The sequence below is a fragment of the Antechinus flavipes genome, chromosome 1 (assembly GCF_016432865.1).
Source record: "Antechinus flavipes isolate AdamAnt ecotype Samford, QLD, Australia chromosome 1, AdamAnt_v2, whole genome shotgun sequence".
Classification (NCBI taxonomy): Eukaryota; Metazoa; Chordata; class Mammalia; order Dasyuromorphia; family Dasyuridae; genus Antechinus; species Antechinus flavipes.
The window spans coordinates 126,589,395-126,610,851 of NC_067398.1; the positions used below are offsets into that span (position 1 = coordinate 126,589,395).

Consider the following 21,457-nt stretch of genomic DNA (forward strand, 5'->3'; position numbering starts at 1 on the left):
AAGTGACTTGCCCAAAGTTACACAGCTGATAAGTGTCTGAGGGAGAATTTGAACTCAGGTCTTCCTGATTCCAGGCCTGGCATATTATCCACTGTGCCACCTAGTTGCCTGTATTAGCTGCAGTTGTTACCAATATTATTAAATGCAAATTTCTTTTTGGATAATGTTCAAATGGCATTATCATCCTATTCCTGAGGATATCTTGTCCTTGTAAAAGCCAGTTAGCTTAAACAGAGAAGAGAGGAGAAAAACTAAGGCTAATTGATTCAGTTTATGCTTGCTAAAAGATTCCAACTTATCCTAAAATTCAATTATAGTATGGAATATCTCTGAAGAAAAGAACATTTGCATTTTTGATGAGGCTACAACAGGTTTGGTTTTATACATAAACTGAAAAAAAGGAAAGGAGGGAGAGAGGAAGGCGGGAACTAAAGGAATGAAAAAGAAAAGGAAAAAAGAAAAGTAAGAAGGAAAGAGAAAGGAAAGAAGAAAAAAGGAGAAGGAAGGAAAGGAAGGAAAGAAGGGAAGAAGAAAGGAAAGGAAGGAAGGAAGAAAAGAAGAAAAAGAAATGAAACAAAGAAGCAAAAAAAAAAAAAAAAGGAAAGAAAGGAGAAAAAAAAGAAAGGTAGAAAGAAAACAGGCCAAACAGAAAACTGAAATCTAAAAGTGTGACCCTCCCCCAAAGTAGAATCTTTAGAGCTTTAAGATCTTAGGAAGCAAGTTGCTTATTTATAAAAAGGATATTCATTACCAATGCCTAATCTTTAGTTTTTCAAAAGGTTTCTATGTGAGCCTTCACCCAGAGATAAATGAGCTTTGAGTGATGATAGCCACTGGACGTAGCATACTCTTCCTGCTGTAATATTGTGTAGTTTGTTCTTGGGAGACTTCTAGCTCAAAACAATACTGTCAAATAATTTGAAGTCTTGGTAGGGCCTTGACCAAATTATTGGTTGTTAAGGGACAGGTCAATTCTCCGAAAGCCTTCACAGTTGAGAATCATAACATTGGAAGGAGTTGCAAAGCAGCTTTTATTGATACAGGTGTTGCTTGTGGACTGGGAATGAGATAAATTGAAGGCAGAGGAAGAGGAGAGAGGCAGACAACACAACGGCCTCTCAGTCTCCTTGTATCATCCATTCTGAGTTGGATCTGCAGCAGCCACTGTCAGGTGGCTCCTGTACATTCCAACAATTGGTAAATTCCAATTTATCAACATAATGCATTGTGCAGGACACTCCATCATCTCTGTATAAATTGAAAAGGCATCATTCTATCTAGGTCAATATTTATTGAGCATTCACTAGGTATTTGGCACTATGCTGGTGCTAGGTATACAGAGACTGTGTAGGAGGTTTAAGTGCTAATGGACAGAATGCCAAGAGAGAGACTGGTTGAAATCTAGCCTCAAACACTTAGCAGCTGGACAAGTCACTTAATCTTAATACTCTGCAGAAGAAATGGAAAACCACTCCAGTATCTTTGCCAAGAAAATCCCATGGATACTATTGGTTGGCTATGATGCATAGAGTCATAAAGAATTGGACATGGGGACTTCCAGCAAAGATGGCGGAGGGCACTTCCAGCCAAGATGGCGGAGAGGACACACGCATCTATCTAAGCTCCGTCTTGCTCTCAGAATACTTTATTTCATGACAAGCCTCGGAATCGGTGCTTGACTGAAAAAAACACAAATAATTACCAACAGAAGATATCCTCGAAATTCACTAAAAATGGTCTGTTTTTGCTTGTGGGCGGGGACAGTTAGATCAGAGGCAGACTGAAGGCAGGCAGTGAGAACACGGCAGGCAGCCAGAGCGCAGCAGGCAGCTGACACTGAGCAGACCTGAGGGGGGGGGATGGGGTGTGATCTCGCCGTTTCTGCGAGAAGAGCTTTACCACAGTATGGCTACTTTGCCCTGGCAGCAAGCCAGCAGATGAGCAGAGGAGCTAAAAACACAGGGGTGAAGACTATAACCCCGAAAAGCTGGGGTCTCTCAGGTCCTGGCCACACCCACCCAGAGTGACTCAGGCCGTTCTCAGAGCACAGAAGCAGCCACTGCTGTCCTGCTAGTGCCTCACTGCTGCCCCCTGCAGTCTGTAGAGGAAGCTCAGTAACACCCCCTCTCGCCCCCCCAAAAAAGGCAGATTGCATTTGGGTTGTTTTTTGTTAGTTTGTTTTCTTTGATTCTTCTTTGACAAAATGAGCAAAAAATTAAAGTGAGCTCTAACAATAGGGAGCTTCTATACAGATAGAGAGCAGACTTTAAACCCTGAGGAGGCTAAAAACAGACTGTCTCCAGGTGAATCCCCAAAGATATGATCTGGTCCCCACAACACAAGGCTCTCATAGAAGAAATTGAAAAGTCTCTCACAAGAGAGCTAGAAGAAAAGTGGGAAAAGGGAAGGGAGGCTTGGCAAGAGGGTCTGGAGAAGTCATCCCACTCATTTAAAGATAGAGTGGATAAAGAAATCAAATCCCTGAAAAACAGAATTAGTGAATTGGAAAAAGAAAACAGCTCTCTAAAAAATAAAATTGGTGAAGTGGAAAAAAATTCTATAAAACAAAACAGCTCACTTAAAAACTTAATTGGACAATTAAAAGCAAGTGAAGAAAATAATTCACTGAAAATCAAATCGAACAAATGGAATTGAATGACTCAAGGAGACACCAAAAATCAGTCAAGCAAAACCACAAGGATGAAACAATGGACAAAAATGTCAAATACCTTCTTGGGAAAACAAAAGACCTGGAAAATAGATCTAAGAGAGACAATCTGAGAATTATTGGACTCCCTGAAAAATATGATGAAAAAAAGGGCCTGGACACTATTTTCCAAGAAATTATCAAAGAGGACTGCCCAGAAGTTATAGAAACAGAGGGTAAAATAGACATTGAAAGAATTCATCGATCACCTACTGAAAGGGATCCTAAAATCAAAACTCCAAGAAATATAGTGGCTAAATTCCAGAACTATCAAACCAAAGAAAAAAATATTACAAGCTGCTAGAAAAAAATCAATTCAAATATAGAGGAGCCACAATAAGGATTACTCAGAATCTAGTAGTGTCGATATGAAAGGATTGAAAGGCCTGGAATATGATATTCTGAAAGGCTAAGGAACTGGGTATGCAGCCAAAAATAACTTACCCAGCCAAAATGAGCATTTTTTCCAAAGAGGAGGATGGACATTCAACGAAATAAATGAATTTCATCGATTTCTGATGTAAAAACTGGAACAAACAAAAAGTTTGATCTACAAATAGAGAACTCAAGAGAAACATAAAAAGGTAAAAAGAAATCTTGGAAACTATATTTCTGTTATCAAGTTACATAAATAACACATGTATAATTTGTTCTAGAAACTAGACATGAAAAGGAAATTATATCAGAAAAAGGGTAAAGTGGGGATACTACATCTCACAAAGAGGCAAAGGAAACCTATTATATCTGAGAGAAAGAATGGAGGGGGATGAACATAGTGTGTATTATACTCTTGTCAGACTTGGCTTAAAGAGAAAAATATTAGACATATTCAATTTATGATGAAACTCCTTCCACCTCATTGAAAAGTGGGAGGGGAAAAGTGAAAAGGGAAGGAGTAAGGTAAGAGGAAGGGGTAAGAAATTGTGAGGAAAAGTAGTAAGATGGGGGAGGAACTCTAAAGTGGGGAGAGGGATACTAAAAAGGGAGAGCTGTGAGAAGCAAGTGTGCTCACAAGTTTAATATTGGGAAGGAGGGTGAGGGGGAAGGAAAGGAGAAAAGCATAAGCAGGGATTAACAAGATGGCAAGTAATACAGAATTGGTCATTTTAACCATAAATGTGAATGGGATAAACTCCCCTATAAAGAGGAAGCGATTGGCAGACTGGATTAAAAGCCAGAATCCTACAATATGTTGTTTACAGGAAACACACCTGAAGCAGGGCGATACATAAAAGTAAAGGTAAAAGGTTGGAGCAGAATCTATGCTTCAGGTGGGAAAAAAAAAAAGTAGGGATAGCCATCCTGATCTCAGATCAAGCAAAAGCAAAAATTAATCTAATTAAAAGAGATAAGGAAGGGCACTATATCTTGCTAAAGGGTAGCATAGACAATGAAGCAATACCAATATTAAATATATATGCACCAAGTGGTGTACCATCTAAATTATTAAAAGAGAAATTAAGAGAGCAGCAAGCAGAAATAGACAGCAAAACTATAACAGTGGGAGATCTCAACTTTGTACTCTCAGAATTAGATAAATAAAATCACAAAATAAATAAGAAAGAAGTCAAAGAGGTAAATAGAATACTAGAAAAGTTAGATATGATAGATCTCTGGAGAAAACTAAATGGAGACAGAAAGGAGTACACTTTCTTCTCAGCAGTTCATGGAACCTATACAAAAATTGACCACATATTAGGACATAAAAACCTCAAACTCAAATGCAGTAAGGTAGAAATAATAAATGCATCCTTTTCAGACCATGATGCAATGAAAATTACATTCAATAAAAAGCCAAGGGGAAACAGACCAAAAAATAATTGGAAACTAAATAATTTCATACTACAGAATGATTGGGTGAAACAGCAAATCATAGACATAATTAATAACTTCACCCAAGAAAATGACAATAATGAGACATCATACCAAAATGTGTGGGATGCAGCCAAAACAGTAATAAGGGGAAATTTTATATCTCTAGAGGCCTACTTGCATAAAATACAGAAAGAGAAGGTCAATGAATTGGGCTTGCAACTAAAAATGCTAGAAAAGGAACAAATTAAAAATCCCTAAACTTGAACACTAAATTTGAAATTCTAAAAATAAAAGGAGAGATCAATAAAATTGAAAGTAAAAAAAATTGAATTAATTAATAAAACTAAGAGTTGGTTTATGAAAAAAACAACAAAATAGACAAACCCTTAGTAAATCTGATTAAAAAAAGGAAAGAGGAAAATCAAATTGTTAGTCTTAAAAATGAAAAGGGAAAACTCGCCACTAATGAAGAGGAAATTAGAACAATAATTAGGAGTTACTTTGTCCAACTTTATGCCAATAAATTCGACAACTTAAATGAAATGGAAGAATACCTTCAAAAATATAGCTTGCCCAGATTAACAGAGGAAGAAGTAAATTGGTTATAAACAGTCCCATCTTAGAAAAAGAAATAGAACAAGCTATTAACCAACTCCCTAAGAAAAAATCCCCAGGACCAGATGGATTTATATGTGAATTCTACCAAACATTCAAAGAACAATTAACTCCAATGTTATATAAACTATTTGAAAAAATAGGGATTAAAGGAGTCCTATCAAATACCTTTTATGACACTGACATGGTACTGATACCTAAACCAGGTAGCTTGAAAACAGAGAAAGAAAATGATAGGCCAATCTCCCTAATAAATATTGATACAAAAATCTTAAACAAAACATTAGCAAAAAGATTACAGATAATCATGCCCGGGATAATACACAATGACCAAGCAGGATTTATACCTATGCAGGGCTGGTTCAATATTGGAAATTCTATTAGCATAATTGACTATATCAATAACCAAATTAACAAAAACCATATTATCATCATCTCAATAGAGGAAGAAAAAGCATTTGACAAAATCCAACATCCATTCCTAATAAAAACACTTGAGAAGATAGGAATAAATGGACTTTTCCTTAAAATAGTCAGGAGTATATATTTAAAACCATCAGTAAGCTTCATATGTGATGGGGAAAAACTGGAACCACTCCCAGATCTGGAGTGAAGCAAAGTTACAGGATACAAAATAAATCCACATAAATCCTAAGCATTTTCATACATCACCAACAAAATCCAACAGCAAGAGATACAAAGAGAAATTCCATTCAAAATAACTGTTGATACCATAAAATATTTGGGAATCATCTACCAAAGGAAAGTCAGGAATTATATGAACAAAATTACAAAACACTTACCACACAAATAAAGCCAGATGTAAATAATTGGAAAAATATTAAGTGCTCTTGGATAGGCCAAGCAAATATAATAAAGATGACAATACTCCTTAAACTAATCTATTTATTTAGTGCTATACCAATCAGACTTCCAAGAAACTATTTTAATGATCTAGAAAAAATAACAACAAACTTCATATGGAAGAACAAAAGGTAAAGAATTTCAAGGGAATTAATGAAAAAAAAATCAAATGAAGGTGGCCTAGCTGTACCTGATCTAAAATTGTATTACAAAGTAGCAGTCACCAAAACCATTTGGTATTGGCTAAGAAATAGATTAATTGATCAGTGGAATAGATTAGGTTCACAGGACAAAATAGTCAATAACTATAGCAATCTAATGCTTGAGAAACCCAAAGATCCCAACTTTTGGGATAAGAATTCATTATTTGACAAAAACTGCTGAAAAACTGGAAATCAGTATGGCAGAAATTAAGCATGGACCCCCATTTAACACCATATACCAAGATAAGATCAAAATGGGTCCATGATTTAGGCATAAAGAACGAGATCATAAATAAATTAGAGGAGCATAGGATAGTTTACCTCTCAGACTTGTGGAGGGGAAGGAATTTCCTTCTTGATGAGAAGAACTAGAGATCATTATTCACAAAATAGAAAATTTTGATTACATCAAATTAAAAAGCCTTTGTACAAACAAAACTAATGCAAACAAGATTAGAAAGGAAGCAACAAAACTGGGAAAACATTTTTACAGTTAAAGTTTCTGATAAAGGCCTCATTTCCAAAATATATAGAGAATTGACTCTAATTTATAAGAGCCATTCTCCAATTGATATATGGTCAAAGGATATGAACAATTTTCAGATGAAGAAATTGAAACTATTTCCACTCCTATGAAAGAGTGTTCCAAATCACTATTGAACAGAGAAATGCAAATTAAGACAACTCTGAGATACTACTACACACCTCTCAGACTAGCTAGAATGACAGGGAAAGATAATGATGAATGTTGGAGGGGATGTAGGAAAACTGGGACACTGGTGCATTGTTGGTGGAGTTGTGAATGAATCTAACCATTCTGGAGAGCAATCTGGAATTATGCCTAAAAAGTTATCAAACTGTGCATACCCTTTGATCCAGAAGTGTTACTACTGAACTTATATCCCAAAGAGATACTAAAGAAAGGAAAGGGACCTGTATGTGCCAAAATGTTTATGGCAGCCCTGTGTGTAGTGGCTAGAAACTGGAAAATGAATGGATGCCCATCAATTGGAGAATGGTTGGATAAATTGTGGTATATGAATGTTATGGAATGTTATTGTTCTGTAAGAAGTGACCAGCAGGATGAATACAGAGAGGCTTGGCGAGACTTACATGAACTGATGCTGAGTGAAATGAGCAGAACCAGGAGATCATTATATACTTCAACAACAATATTGTATGAGGATGTATTCTGATGGAAGTGGATCTCTTCGACAAAGAGAAGATCTAATTCAGTTCCAGTTAATCAATGATAGACAGAATCAGCTACACCCAGAGAAGGAACACTGGGAAATGAATATGGACTACTTGCATTTTTGTTTTTCTTCCCAGTTATCTTTACCTTCTGATTACAATTCTTCTTGTGCAACAAGAGAACTGTACAGTTCTGCACATTTATATATTGCATCCAGAATATACTATAACATATTTAACATGTATAAGACTGCCTGCCATCTAAGGGAGGAGGTGGAAGGAGGGAAGGAAAAGGTCAGAATAGAAGTGAGTGCAAGGGATAATGTAAAAAAAATTACCCATGAATATGTTCTGTCAATAAAAAGCTATAATTAAAAAAAAAGAACTGGACATGATTGAATAACATACAAAGATGGAGCCAGGGAGGAAGAGCTCTATCCTCAAAACATCTCCATTCCACTAACCATCAAGTGATAGATTACAAAGTCTAAATCTTAAAGTAAATAAATTTAATCTCAAATAGATGCTGATCATTAAATACCAGAATAAACCTGATATAAGAAGATCTCTCTAAGCATCTATAAATTCAAAGAATCTGAACTGATAATGACCTTATTATTTCAAGTTTCTGTGCACCAAGATAGTATACTGCAATCTTTCTGTGCCTTAGCCAACAATTTTTCTGAGTTGCTATGGCTGATAATTAGCTACAACAATTTTCTCTATCAAATTTAAAGGGGATAAGCCACATAATCATTATCATGTTGCTAAAAAATCATCTTTGAAAAGATTTTCTCAGATTAAGTGGCTTGAACTGAAGGCTCACCTTCCTCACAAACTAGTTCTCTGACCTGGGCAAATCAATTAATCTCCTAATGCCCAAGTGGCTAGTCTGTCCTAGCCATCTACATCAATGAAATTAAAGGCTGAGACCAAAAACAAAAACAAAAACAGAACAAAACACAGCCAACAATCAAAAATATTGCTCCAAAAGTCTAAATCTTTTAGTTTCTGACAGGTCCACACAAAATAAATGACTGTTTAGGTTATTTTTTCTAACGTTTTCTGGGGGGAAATACTGACATGACACAATTTAAAAGATTTCCATATAAGCTCCTCAAAGAGTTTTATATGCACACATATACATACATGTGTGTGTGGTGTGTGTGTGTGTGTGTGTGTGTGTGTGTGTGTATAACTTTAGAACAATGTAATTATTGGCTCTTTCTTTTCCTCAGAATACAGCCTTCCTGCTGGCCAAAAAATTGAAACATAAATAAGATCTAAGTTGCTACAGAAATAGGCCTCTCATTTGTACTTATTAAAATAGATGCCTAGATTTTGCTTCTATAGGTAACTGACAAATGTGACTAAATCTCTTTCTTTCATAAGCTGAAAATATATTCTTGGCAATAAGTCTTCTGTGCATTATTTGGAGAACAAAATCACCTGCTTTGACGGTAGAAGAGTCAAGAATGTGAAACTGGGAGTTAGAAGGTATAGATTCTGTTCTTGGATCTACTATTAAGGTGCTTAGATGTTTCTTCCAGGAGTAGAGGGAATAACAAAAGCCTTCATAATAGCTTTTCAAACTAGACTGTACCTCTGAGCTCTCAAAAGTACTTAATCATGTTTACACACTGTCAGATCAACCCTTTCTTTCATTATTGCCAGAGCAAATTTCTTAACGTATAAGTGTGATCAAGCCAGTTCCATTTCTGTGCTCAAGAATCACCAATGATTCCCTAGTAACAGAGTTATAGGATTTAGGTTTTTCAGTAGATGCCAGAACTCCAACCCCCTCATTTTAAAATTCATGAAACTAAATCCTAGAGAGGTTTTTAACTTTCCTCATGGGATAGAAGGATTAAGTAATGGAATTAAAAATGGAACTTCTGAATTCAAATCATTTGCACATGGGGAAAAAAATTCCAAAATAGCATTTAATGTACTCTATAGTGCCATCTTTCCTGATGTACTTTAAACCACTTCTCCTTTAATCATTTAACATTCAAAGTCATTTCTTATCCTTGTCTTATACTGCCCTGCCTTTACGAATTTAGGAATTTTCTTCCACATCTGAAATACTGTCTCCATATCACCAAAGGCCAGCTGAGATGCTATTTCTGTCATGAAATGCTCTATGTTTTATACCTTCTCTTCTCCTTTCATTCATTTCCCATAAAAGTGATCTTTCCCTCTTTATCCTTAAACATTCTGCCTTGTGACACATTTATTTACACATATAATCATCCATATTAGAGTGTAGTTCCTTGAAACCAAGACTATATAGAGGTCTTTTTTAAACCTAATAAGGTATTTGATAAAAGTCTGTTGAATTGAATCCCCCCTCCATTAAACTGTGAATTCCCTAAGGGGAGGGAACCATGGATTTATTGGAGGGTTTTTTTTTGATATAAATATATGTTGTATCCAATATATGCATACATATTTATACAATTATCATGCTGTACAGAAAAAAGTCAAATCAAACCAGTAAAAACAAAAAAAGAAGCAGAATAAAATGTAAGCAAGCAACAATGAAAAGAGTGAGAGTACTATGTTGTGAACCACACTCGGTTCCCACTGTCCTCTCTCTGAGTGTAGATGACTCTCTTCATCACTGAACAACTGGAACTGGCCTGAATCATCTCATTGTTGAAGAGAGCCATGTCCATCAGAATTGATCATCATATAGTCTTGTTATTGTCATGTATAATGATCTCCTGGTTCTGTTCATTTCATCCAGCATCAGTTCATGTAAAGTCTCTTCAGACCTCTCTAAAATCATCCTGCTGATCATTTCTTACAGAACAATAATATTCTATAACATTCATATACCACAATTATTCAGCCATTCTCCAACTGACAGGCATTCACTCAATTTCCGGTTTCTTGCCACGACAAAGAAGGCTGCCACAAGCATTTTTGCACATGTGGGTCCCTTTCCCTCCTTTAAGGTCTCTTTGGGACATAAGTGTTGGGGTTTTTTTAGACCTTTCTTTGTATGCCTACTGCTTAGCATAAAGTCTGGCACAAATAAAACATTTAATAAATCCTTATTAATGATTAAATTGTTATAATTTGAAGGATGAAGGCATTAATACAATATCTTTACCACTGCTTAATGCAGATGTTTACATGCTGAATGCCTTCAACAATGTTTATTAACCAGTTACCATATCCTTCTTGCTTTTACAAGTATTAAAAAATTCATTTAATTAATAGAAATAGCCCCAATAGGAAGAAGTTTAACTTAAAAAAATAAAAGCACAAAAAATATTTGTGGCAGCCCTTTTTGTAGTAGCAAGAAATTGGAAACTGAGTGGATGCCCATCAGTTGGATAATGGCTGAATAAGTTATGGTATATGAATGCTATGGAATACTATTATTCTACAAAAAATGTTCAGGAGGATGATTTCAGAAAGACCTGGAGAGACTTACATGAACTGATCTAAGTGAAGTGAGCAGGACCAGGCCAAATGGCAGCAACAAAATTATATGATGATCAATTCTGATGGATGCAGTTCTTTTCACCAATGAGATGATTGAGGCTAGTTCTAGTGATCTTGTGTTGGAGAGAGCCATCTGCACTCAGAGAGACTATTGTAGGAACTGAGAGTGGTCCACAACATAGCATTTTTAATCCTTTTATTGTTTGCTTGCATTTTGTTTTCTTTCTCATTTTTTTCCTTTGTGTTCTGATTTTTCTTGTGCAGCATGATAATTGTATAAATATGTATACATATATTGGATTTAATGTGTTATTTTTAGCATGTTTAATATACATTGTATTACTTGCCATCTATGGGAGGGAGTGGAGGGAAAGGGAGGGAAAAATTTGGAACACAAAATTTTGCAAGGATCAATGTTGAAAAATTATCCATGCATGTTTTAAAAATAAAAAGCTGTAATAAAAAATAAATGCACATAGATATAAATGCATTTTGTTATATGCTTGCAAATTATTATTTTTATGAATACAAAGAATAACCATTTCTAACCATGATCCTAGTTTTTCTTTCAATTTCCCCACTGAGAGAAAAACAAGGATGGAAATAATGTTTTCTATTTCCTGTGAGAAGCTTATGTATGGAAAGTTGCTAGCTAAGTGTGTTGGGCTACAATAGCCACCATTTGTTTTCCTTTATCAGGAATTCCAGCTGAGTGTAAAGACAAAAGTCAAAGCAAAAAAAAAAAAAAAAAAACAAAAGAAGGGGATAGAGAGTTGGCTAAATGCAGACTTCATATTTTGTAAACAAATGAACAAAAATACTTCAGGCTGAGTCTGACTTCAGTTCTGACAAAAGACCTTGCTAGAAGTATGCCTCAACATCAAAGCAGAAACAAAACAAAGTTGGAAAGAATTTTCTCCAAATAAACACTTGTCTTTAGAAGAAAAGCAAGTTTTTTATGTTTATGAAGTTAAATACTTTTGTCTGTTCCTGAAAACCATCTCTCTAAAAAAAGTCACCTAAGTAGATTTAATTTATATTGTTCCACACTTATGCATCAGTGATTGCTTCATAATATTCAGTAAACAAATTATAGTAATTTCATAATTGTTACAAGTTTCATTACAAACTGATTCATGGTTCTCATTACTTTGGTGAGTGAACTTACTCATAGGGAGAAACACCTGGTCCTATCCTCAAAGAGCTGACAGTTATTAGTATTAATTGACTTACATATTAAAGGATAGGCATATCCTTATTTTAGGAGAAATTATATCTCTCATTCAGTTATATAACACCTACCACCACCACCAAGTTGAATCATGACTACCTACCACCTGGATTTATAAAGTGAAAGCAAGATGATTTAATTTTAAAATTGAGAATGAAGAATTAAAAGAGAACATGACAAAGAAAATGTCATATTAAGCCCAGCCAGACAAATTAGCCAAAACCCAGGCTCTAGGTCTGAAAGCAATTAAGCTGAAGCTCAAAAAAATCAGATGGTGGACAGTAAGAAAGTTAATGAAAATAGATAACAATACCCAAAGTCCCAATATCATGCTTCTTCAGAACTGAAGATTTTGGCTTCCAAAAGCCTCATTATTCTAGACCTTTAATTGCATCATTTAAAAAAAAATACCTTCCAAGTGGCTTTCATCATTTGCCAGATTGATCCCTCTAAAAGTGTCTCATATATCTAAGAAGAAGAGCCATCTAGAGAATGAAAGCATGGATTATTACCTAATTGGAAGCAACTTAATTTCAAAAGACACAAGTATATTTTTATGTATGCCAGGATTTGTTATTTTTATATGTAGACATCTGGAGGAAATAAATTCTCACTCATCTCTTAATCTTAAATTTCAGCATCAATTTTAGGGTCTGGCCCAAAAGCAAACTGGAAGCGATGTTCAAATTTCAAAATTCAGCTTCAAAAGTTTTGGTTGGCCTTATTTTAAATAGGTTTCAAAATCTGGACTAGTCATCTTCATACTTACAACCAATGGAACAAGAACTGAAATGATTTTTATATCCAACATACATACAAGGGGTGGATATTTCATACTAAGTTTCTCTAAAAGGTTTGAGACATTTTCTCTTTCACGGTCATTATCTAATTGATCCTTACCATATCTTGATGACAGTATAACTAAGGAAACAAGTAGGTATCCACATTCCTGTTTCCATTTGCTGGATGGTAATTGGTTATAATTATAGAGTGCTTGGCACAGGGCCTGGCACACAGTAAGCACTACATAAATGTTAGATATTATTGTCTCTATGATTAGATAAGAGACTAACAGAAAGAACATCTCATTACAGAACAATTCAGTGACACTATTGGGAACTGACACCTCAGATCAAATGATCACATGACATATAGCAATAAAAGGGACCACCAGCAAATAAATATAGCAAGCTTGTAACTGTCGAGTGCAAAGACTTAAGATGCTATTTACTGCAAGGCATAGACCTATGGGACTGTTGCAGGAACCTATGGGACTGTTGCAGGAACCTGGTTGGTGTATCCCCGCCTCAAATCTCTTCTCATTCCATCCTTTACTCTCATAATGGTATTACTGAAGCATAGATATGGCCATGTCATCTCTCCATTCAAGACCAGAGTCAAGTCCAGTGGCTTCCTATTGTTTTTAGAATGAAATATAAAATACTGTCTGGCTTTTAAAGCCCTTCAGAATATGTTCACTTGCTACCTTTCTAGTATTTCCAATCTATATTCCTCTCTAAGATTTTACCAACCAATAACTCTGACCAGTCCCTTGCTGGTCCTTACAAGACATCCATCTCCTGACTCACTAGATTTTCACTAGCTGTTCACCATGGCTAAAATTCTCTCCTTCTTCACCTGAAAACTCTAGTTGCCTTCCAGACTCCATAAAAAATTTCATTTTCTGTAAGAAGGTAGATTCCTTTTAATCATACTGCCATCCATATGAAATTTGTCTCTAATTTATCCTGTATATATCTTATTTTCACATAGTTGTTTATATGTTGTCTCCATCATGTAATATAAACACTAAGACAGGAACTGTATTTCTGCCTTTCTTTGCAGCCTCAATGATTAATGTGAAGACCAAGTTAGCACCCTGGATACCTTAGAATCAGCCAGAGTCAGGATAAGCAAAAGTCCTTGGTCTTTATTCTTGGTCTTTAGGAGTAGAAGTGAAGGGAATGGAAACAGGATCTCCACGACCTCTCCTCTTCGTCTCCTTCTTCTCTTCGTCTCCCACCCAAAAGTGACTCTGGCTAGTCTTACTCCACCCCCAGTCCCTCCTACAATTCTCTGTATACACAATTATTGAGCCAGCACAGAATAGTGGGAAAGACCATTTTCCAAGCATATGTTTATAGAGTATGGGTCAATCAGTAATTAGCCTTAAGTGCTCAGTTGTCTGACCTCAGTACATCAACTCAAGAGTATCACCCTTTACAGATTATCACAATGGCTGCCATATAGTAGGTGCTTAATAAATGACTTGACAAGAATAATTCCAAATTGATGCTTCCTTGCATAATTTTATCAGTGTTACCTACAATTAACATTTACAGTTAAAAAAACAAAACTAAACTAAATAATTAGTGATGAAGTCCGGTATTAAAACAAAACACTTAGCAAAGATATAATTTTAGGTAGAAGAAACATAGATTTTGGATATTGAGCCACTGTTGCAAAATAAGCTAATGTGAGGAGACTCCAAGCAGGATAGAGAAAAATGCTTTGAGTACACAATGTGATGGCTTGTGAAACAATGAGGCATAGCTATGGACTGCATGGCACCAGTGGTTCTTGGCAGGCTAACCAACCTGGTGTATAGCCTTCATCAAATGGGGCTTCTTCCAAACACAGGTTTGAGGTGTCAACAGGCAATCACAACTTTTATGAAACAGAACCAGTGGTATAAACAGGACCAGGCTCTGCAAACAGCAGCTACAGCTGAAGATCAGAGCCTGTTCTGTATAGAGATGTTAAGTGTGGGAAATGATGCTGCTCAAGGAAAAGTGTTTTCATACACAGTTAGCTGTCACCATTATATACCATCACTCAGAAGGAAGGACACCAAAAATAGGTATGAAAGCCTAAACCAAAATATGTCATATCTTTTTGAATAACTTTAAAAATGTTTTTCTTCTCATAGAAGAGACAAATATTTAAAGAAAAAAAAAATTTTTTTAAAGCCAAACTGTTTAGGTAAATGAGGACAAATAATTAGGACGTGCAAAATAATTAAAAGTCCTTTGGATATCTGTGTTTTCATTGGTAGATGGAACTCTATAGTAAAGAAATTCCATCCAGCGATGTAGGTCAGTACCTTCTCTGAAACTTACATTTTAAAAATTTTTTTATTCATTTTAAACTTAAAGAGAAAAGAAAAAAATTCCATGTATTCAACAGGTTCCCTAGCTGCTAAATCGTGCTGCTTTCTCATTTAGTGTTTAGTATACTAAATAAAGCAAGTATATATTAAAATGTTTCTACACATCCTATTCCTCTTGAAGATACACGTACGCATTATCTTTAATTAGCAGAACAAATTATTTATGCTAAATAGCACGTGAAGAATGTGTTTTGTCACCTAGAAAAGGCTAGGGGAAGGGTCCATATTAGGTATCTGTCCTAGTTTTAGAGCATTGTGGACTTTCAAAAGAACAACATTGGGTTTCAGCTCAATCCTGTGACATGGACTTTCTGTTATATAAGGCCCTCCTATATCTTGGCTCCTGGCATTCTCTCTAGCTATCTCCCCCTACCTGGAACATTCTCCACCTCGGTTCTGATTGCTTCCTTTAATCCCCAACCAAAAGCCCATCTTTTACATTGACATATATCCTACCTATCCTGGCTATAATTTGTTTATACATATTTGTTTGCCTATTGTTTGCGAGCTCCTTGGGGACAGGGACTATCTTTTTCCTTTTTTGGTATGCCCAACATATGACAGATACTCTATAAATGCTCATTCTCTTCCTCTTGTCTCCATCATAGAATCCAGGACACTGTGAACGCCTTGAGGTCAGTTATGTTCTTTTACTTCTAACATAGATATGGTTTAGATATAGATAGACAGAAATAAAATATCCCCAGTGTTAGCACAGTGCCTGTCACGTACTGGTCACTATAGAAATGACCGAGAGCGTGCATTACCTTTGCCGAATGCTCCATGGTGACAACCACTTTGGTTTTTGAGCTGGACACCAAGTCCATGGCACCACCCATTCCTTTCACCATCTTTCCCTGCAGGCAAGAATCAGAGCATTAGAAGAAGCCACATTTCTCCAACTTAATTACTTGTGTGGGAGTGCCAAGTCAAGCTGAAGGAATATATCATTGGAACAAAGTCTAATCAGCTGAGGAGAACAACCCCTCTCCCTGCTTGTTTATTAGCACTGTCAAAACTCCTCTGCAGGAAAGCTTAGAACCCGGTATTCTATTATCTTAGAGTTAAAAGATAAAGTTGAAGACCATATGTGGAAAAAGTCTTGATTTACTAACTTACACACACACACCCCCACGCACCCACTCCCCATACACATTTAACGTCAGGTAATTAGCAATATGACAATTCACAGACACATAAGATAACTTCAGAATATTTACAGATTCTAGAAATCCATATCAGTAGGATCAGAGTAATGTTAGTTTAAAAGGTTTGTAAAAAATCCAAACATGAATAACTTTCTACACTCATTTGTATCACAGCAATTTCAATTATAGACATTTTGTTAAATCATCTCTTCAATTTCCTGCAACAGAAGACAATATTCAGATATTCCATCAAAGGCAGAAATGACATTTTTTTCTGAAGATTAAGTTAAAAATGGACTAAAAAAGAAAACTTTTTCAAAATGGGCAGATAATTCAAATCCCTTTTAGGAATACCAGATCATTCCTGAATGATGCCCACTCTGACTACTCTTGCCTCCCTACTCTCAACTCTACTTGGACAATTCAGAGAAAATCAAGAGTTTCTTTCTCTATATGAAGGTCTAAGGAACTGATGGATTTTGCTATTGATTAAATAAAATCAACAAAAAAATGAGTGACACTTTGACCTGAATCCCCAGATTTTCCAATATTCTCAAAATTATTTAACTTTTTGCTTTTCAACCCAAGACTTCTTGCTAACTATAAGACAGAATTTTATGCTATTTCCTTATTTTGAAGAGCATGGAGAGAAAAAGTTTGGCCTTTCCTTCTCACTTGGCACAATCCTCCTCCCAGTTGGACCTGTGTTGACAGGGCTGTTTAAGTCAAAGTCTGAAAAGTAGAATTCTTTCTTGGGCAATGTAAAATATCACTTATGCTTTAATACTCCTACCAATTATGTGAACATCTTTAGACTATTTCCACAATTCAACTCATATAGCAAGTATGCTACTACATTGTATGGTGGAGTGTCTTGTAAGTGAAGGAAGCTACTGAGATGATGAACAAACTCCCTGCCTCATGGTGAAGACAGAAAAGGTATGTTCATAAATGTCTATGAAATAAAAGAAAATGATATTTTTTAGAATACAACAAATAGAAGTGTCACAGGAATTAATGAGAGATTAATACTAATTATGAGAAAAAGTTTCATGGAGAAGGTAACAGTTTACCTAGGGCTTGAAAGATGTGTAAATTTCAATAGAGGGAGACATGAAGGTATGTATACATGTGGTAAGGGGAAAAGGAGTTTAGAGGAAATGGGAAAAGTAGGACATAATGATATGGAAAGTCAATCCAAGTTGAATTAAAGAATTGCTGAGTAGCAATGAGAATCAAGTTAAGACTATAATATATGATCTGAATAGCATACTTTTTTTCATATGGTCTCATGAATTTCTCCTGCCACGTATGGACAGTCAAAAGTTGTAGTAAAAAGAACAGATAAGTTCTGTGAATGGTTGGGTGATGATTAGTAAGACAAGAACAAAGAGAAGAGCAAAAGATAGGGAAAGCAAGGGTTTCTAAGTGTATGAGATGAGTGTTTCTCTCTTGTATTTAACAACAAATTATTGTATTAGGACCAATGTTTTTCCCCTTTTCCCCTTCCCCATTCAGAAACCAACCAGTGTTGGAAATCTTTTTTAAAGATTTATCCAGACCAGGATCAGGAAATAAAAGAAATTCTTCTAAGTTTGGGTTAATAGGTGCATTGATGCTCATTGTGTTTGCTCAAATGGATCTGAGAAGCATTGGTTCTCTCCTTTGCCAGACAGGTGAAATGGAAATTGCTAAATATATTTGACCGAGATTTGGGTGATCAAAGTAATGTACCCCAAGACCTTCATTGTAACATTCATTTTCTTATTACATGCTGATTAGAATTAATTGTCATCCTTCAGGAATATAAACTGAAACCCACTACCATGAGTGATCTTTGGTTTAAGACAGCCAAAAGACCACCCTTTATTAAAATTCTGGCATTATAACAAAATGATTTATCTGGAAACTATGTCTCTCAAACTTTTTAATCATTGCATAAAGTAATAGGAAGGATATTGTTGAAGTTACTGACTATGGGAAAGGGAAACAAGTGAAGTCAGAATGGTGAAAATTAATTGGGGGGAAGGGAACAGAGAGGGCACAATGAGGATAAAGAAAAAAATCAATGGTAAGGAGAAACTGGGGAATAGACGGAAAATTGCCAGAGAGGGGAATTTCAGAGTTGGAACTATACATACAAGCATGTAAACATACATTATACATAGCTATACATACATTTATGTGTATATAAATCCAGCAATAATTGTGTAGGTCTACAGTGTAACCATAGCATAATGATAGTTAAAGTGGAGTAAAGATGGAGGTTATTAGCCTTGAGGTTATTAAACTGTTACATCAGAGGGTTAGAAGGAGTATTTATCATAATTGTATGTATGTATATATATATATGATATTTAAGTAGATGTGTGATATATATTTATACAGACTTTTCTGTGTATATAATTTACATTAGGTATATGATTTACAATTATACATATATATATGGATATCAATATAATGCACATGAAATTTCTTCTACCCCCTAATATCTATCTGCAGCAATATGTATGTGTGTATGTATGTCAATAGATAGGTAAATGATAGAAAGACAGAGAGATAAATAAAAAGACTATAACTCTCTAACTAAACTAATTAAGAAAGTTAGAGAAAGTAGGCAGTGGACAGTAACAAAGAAGAAGAGAGTGTGATAGAATCAGACAAGATAAATTTCAAAGTAATATGGCTGATAGAGCAAATGATGTGGCACCAGGTGATATGCATTAGGAGGGCAAAAAATGTCGTTGTGTGAGGAATGTGAGGAATACACAGTGGCCATTCTGTTTGGTAAAATGTAGGTTAATTTAGAAGAAGAGGTTACAGACAAAATGAATTGAAATGGCAGACACCAGGAATGTAAATATGAAACAAAGTGGGAGAACACATAGCAAGGGAAGGGGTTTTAATAATTAATGACGGAAAAGACAAGTCCTTAGTGAAACTCACAATTACCCAGTAAAATGAGAACACCCCATGAGGTGGTGCATGCTCTTAGCTGTACCCCTGAAAAGAACTTATCATCCTAAAAGTGTTAGTTAGCTATAAGGAGAAGTGGCATTATGGGGAAGGGGAAAATCAAAGTGTTGTGTGGAGGGCACAAGGAGGGCAATAAACATGGCATGGACCATAGGTAAATCAATAGGGGAAATTTAGCCTCAGGGACTTGGACCACTGAGCTAAACTGATCTGGATTATCAGAGCCTTCTTTCCTAACAATTACAGCAATTCATAAAGAGGATGGGATGTCCAGGGAAATCATAAGATCACAGATTTACAAACAGGAAGGAAGGAAGGAAAAAATGAAAGAAGGAAGGAAGGAAGGAAGGGAGGGAGGGAGGGAGGGAGGGAAGAAAGCAAAATAATACCAATTCACATATGAAGTCATGCAAAACATTTCTATATCAGGCATGTGGCAAAAAATCAAATGAAAAAATATGCTTCAATCTGTACTCAATATTCATCAGTTTTATCTCTCAATGTGAAGAGCATTTTATATCATGAATCCTGTGAAATTATTATGGATCATTATACAGATCAGAATAGCTAGGTCATTCACAGTTAATTACCATTACCTTATTGCTATTACTATTTACAATATTCTCCTGATTCTGCCCATTTAACTTTACATCAATTCATATATGTCTTCTTAGGTTTTTCTGAAATTATCCCTTACATTATTTCTCGTAGCACAATAATAATTTCATCATATTCTGGGCATAATTTGTTCAGTCATTTCCCAATTGATTGACATCCAAGAAGGGAAACATATGTACAGGACAAGATGGCTTCTATGTCGCTTTCTAACTTTTAAAATTCTTTGATTCCAAAATAATGATAAATGTTGGAGAGGATATGGAAAAACTGGGATACCAATATATTGTTGGCAGAGTTGTGAACTTATTCTACTATTCTGGAGAGCAATTTGGAATTATGCCCAAAGGGCATAGTAGAGATACTGAGCCTGTATCCCAAAGAGATCATAAAAAAGGGAAAAGAACCCACATGTGCAAAAATATTTGTGGCAGCCCTTTTTGTAGTGGCAAGAAACTGGAAATTGAGTGGATGCCCATCAGTTGGGGAATGGCTAAATAAGTTATGGTATATAAATGTAATGGAATTGTTCTTTGAGAAATGAACATCAGGATGACTTCGAAAAGCCTGGAGAGGCTTAAAAGGACTAATGTTAAGTGAAGTAAGTAGAGCCAAGAGAACATTGTACACAATAACAAGATTATGTGATGATCAACTGTGATGGTCATGACAGAAGCAGCTACACCCAAAGAAAGAACACTGGGAAATGAATGTAAACTGTTTGCATTTTTTTTTTCTTCCCGGGTTATTTATACCTTCTGAATCCTATTCTCCCTGTGCAACAAGAGAACTGTTTGGTTCTACACACATATATTGTATCTAGGATATACTGTAACCTATTCAACATGTAAAGGACTGCTTGACATCTGGGAGAGGGGGTGGAGGGAGAGAGGGGGAAAATCGGAACAGAAGTGAATGCAAGGGATAATGCTGTAAAAAATTACCCTGGCATGGGTTCTATCAATAAAAAGTTATTTAAAAAAACTGTGATAGCCATGGCTCTTTTCAACAATGAGGTGATTCAAGCCAGTTCCAAAAGATTTACGGAGACAGCCATCTGAACCTAGAGAGGGCTGCAATGACTGAAAGTGGATCAAAGCATGGTATTTTCACCATTTGTGTTATTGTTTGCTTGCTTTTTTTTTTCTTTCTTATTTTTTTCTTTTTTGATGATTTTTCTTGGGCAGCATGATAACTGTGGAAATATGTATAGAAAAAAATTCTTTGATTCTCTAAAAACTGAATGGTAATAAAAGTACTTGCAGCTATTTCTTTGCAGTTAGATGACTCAGTAGATAGAATTCTGGGCCTGGAATCAAGAAGACCCGAGTTCAAAAAACTTGGACTCATACTCACAAGCTGTGGGGCAAATCACTTTTCCTCTGCCTTAATCCACTAGAGAAGAAAATGGCAACCATTTTAGTATCTTTGCCAAGAAAATCCCAAATAAAGTTGTGAAGTTAG

General features: G+C 35.6%; 1 protein-coding gene across 1 annotated transcript in view; it reads right to left on the bottom strand.

The window, feature by feature from the left end:
• The window catches only part of OXCT1 (3-oxoacid CoA-transferase 1), a 177,540-nt gene that overhangs the window by 23,230 nt on the left and 132,853 nt on the right, over positions 1-21,457 (bottom strand). Inside the window, exon 14 of the mRNA XM_051990357.1 lies at positions 16,022-16,111. Coding sequence (XP_051846317.1) covers positions 16,022-16,111 — 90 coding nt within the window. The remainder of the gene's footprint in view (positions 1-16,021; positions 16,112-21,457) is intronic.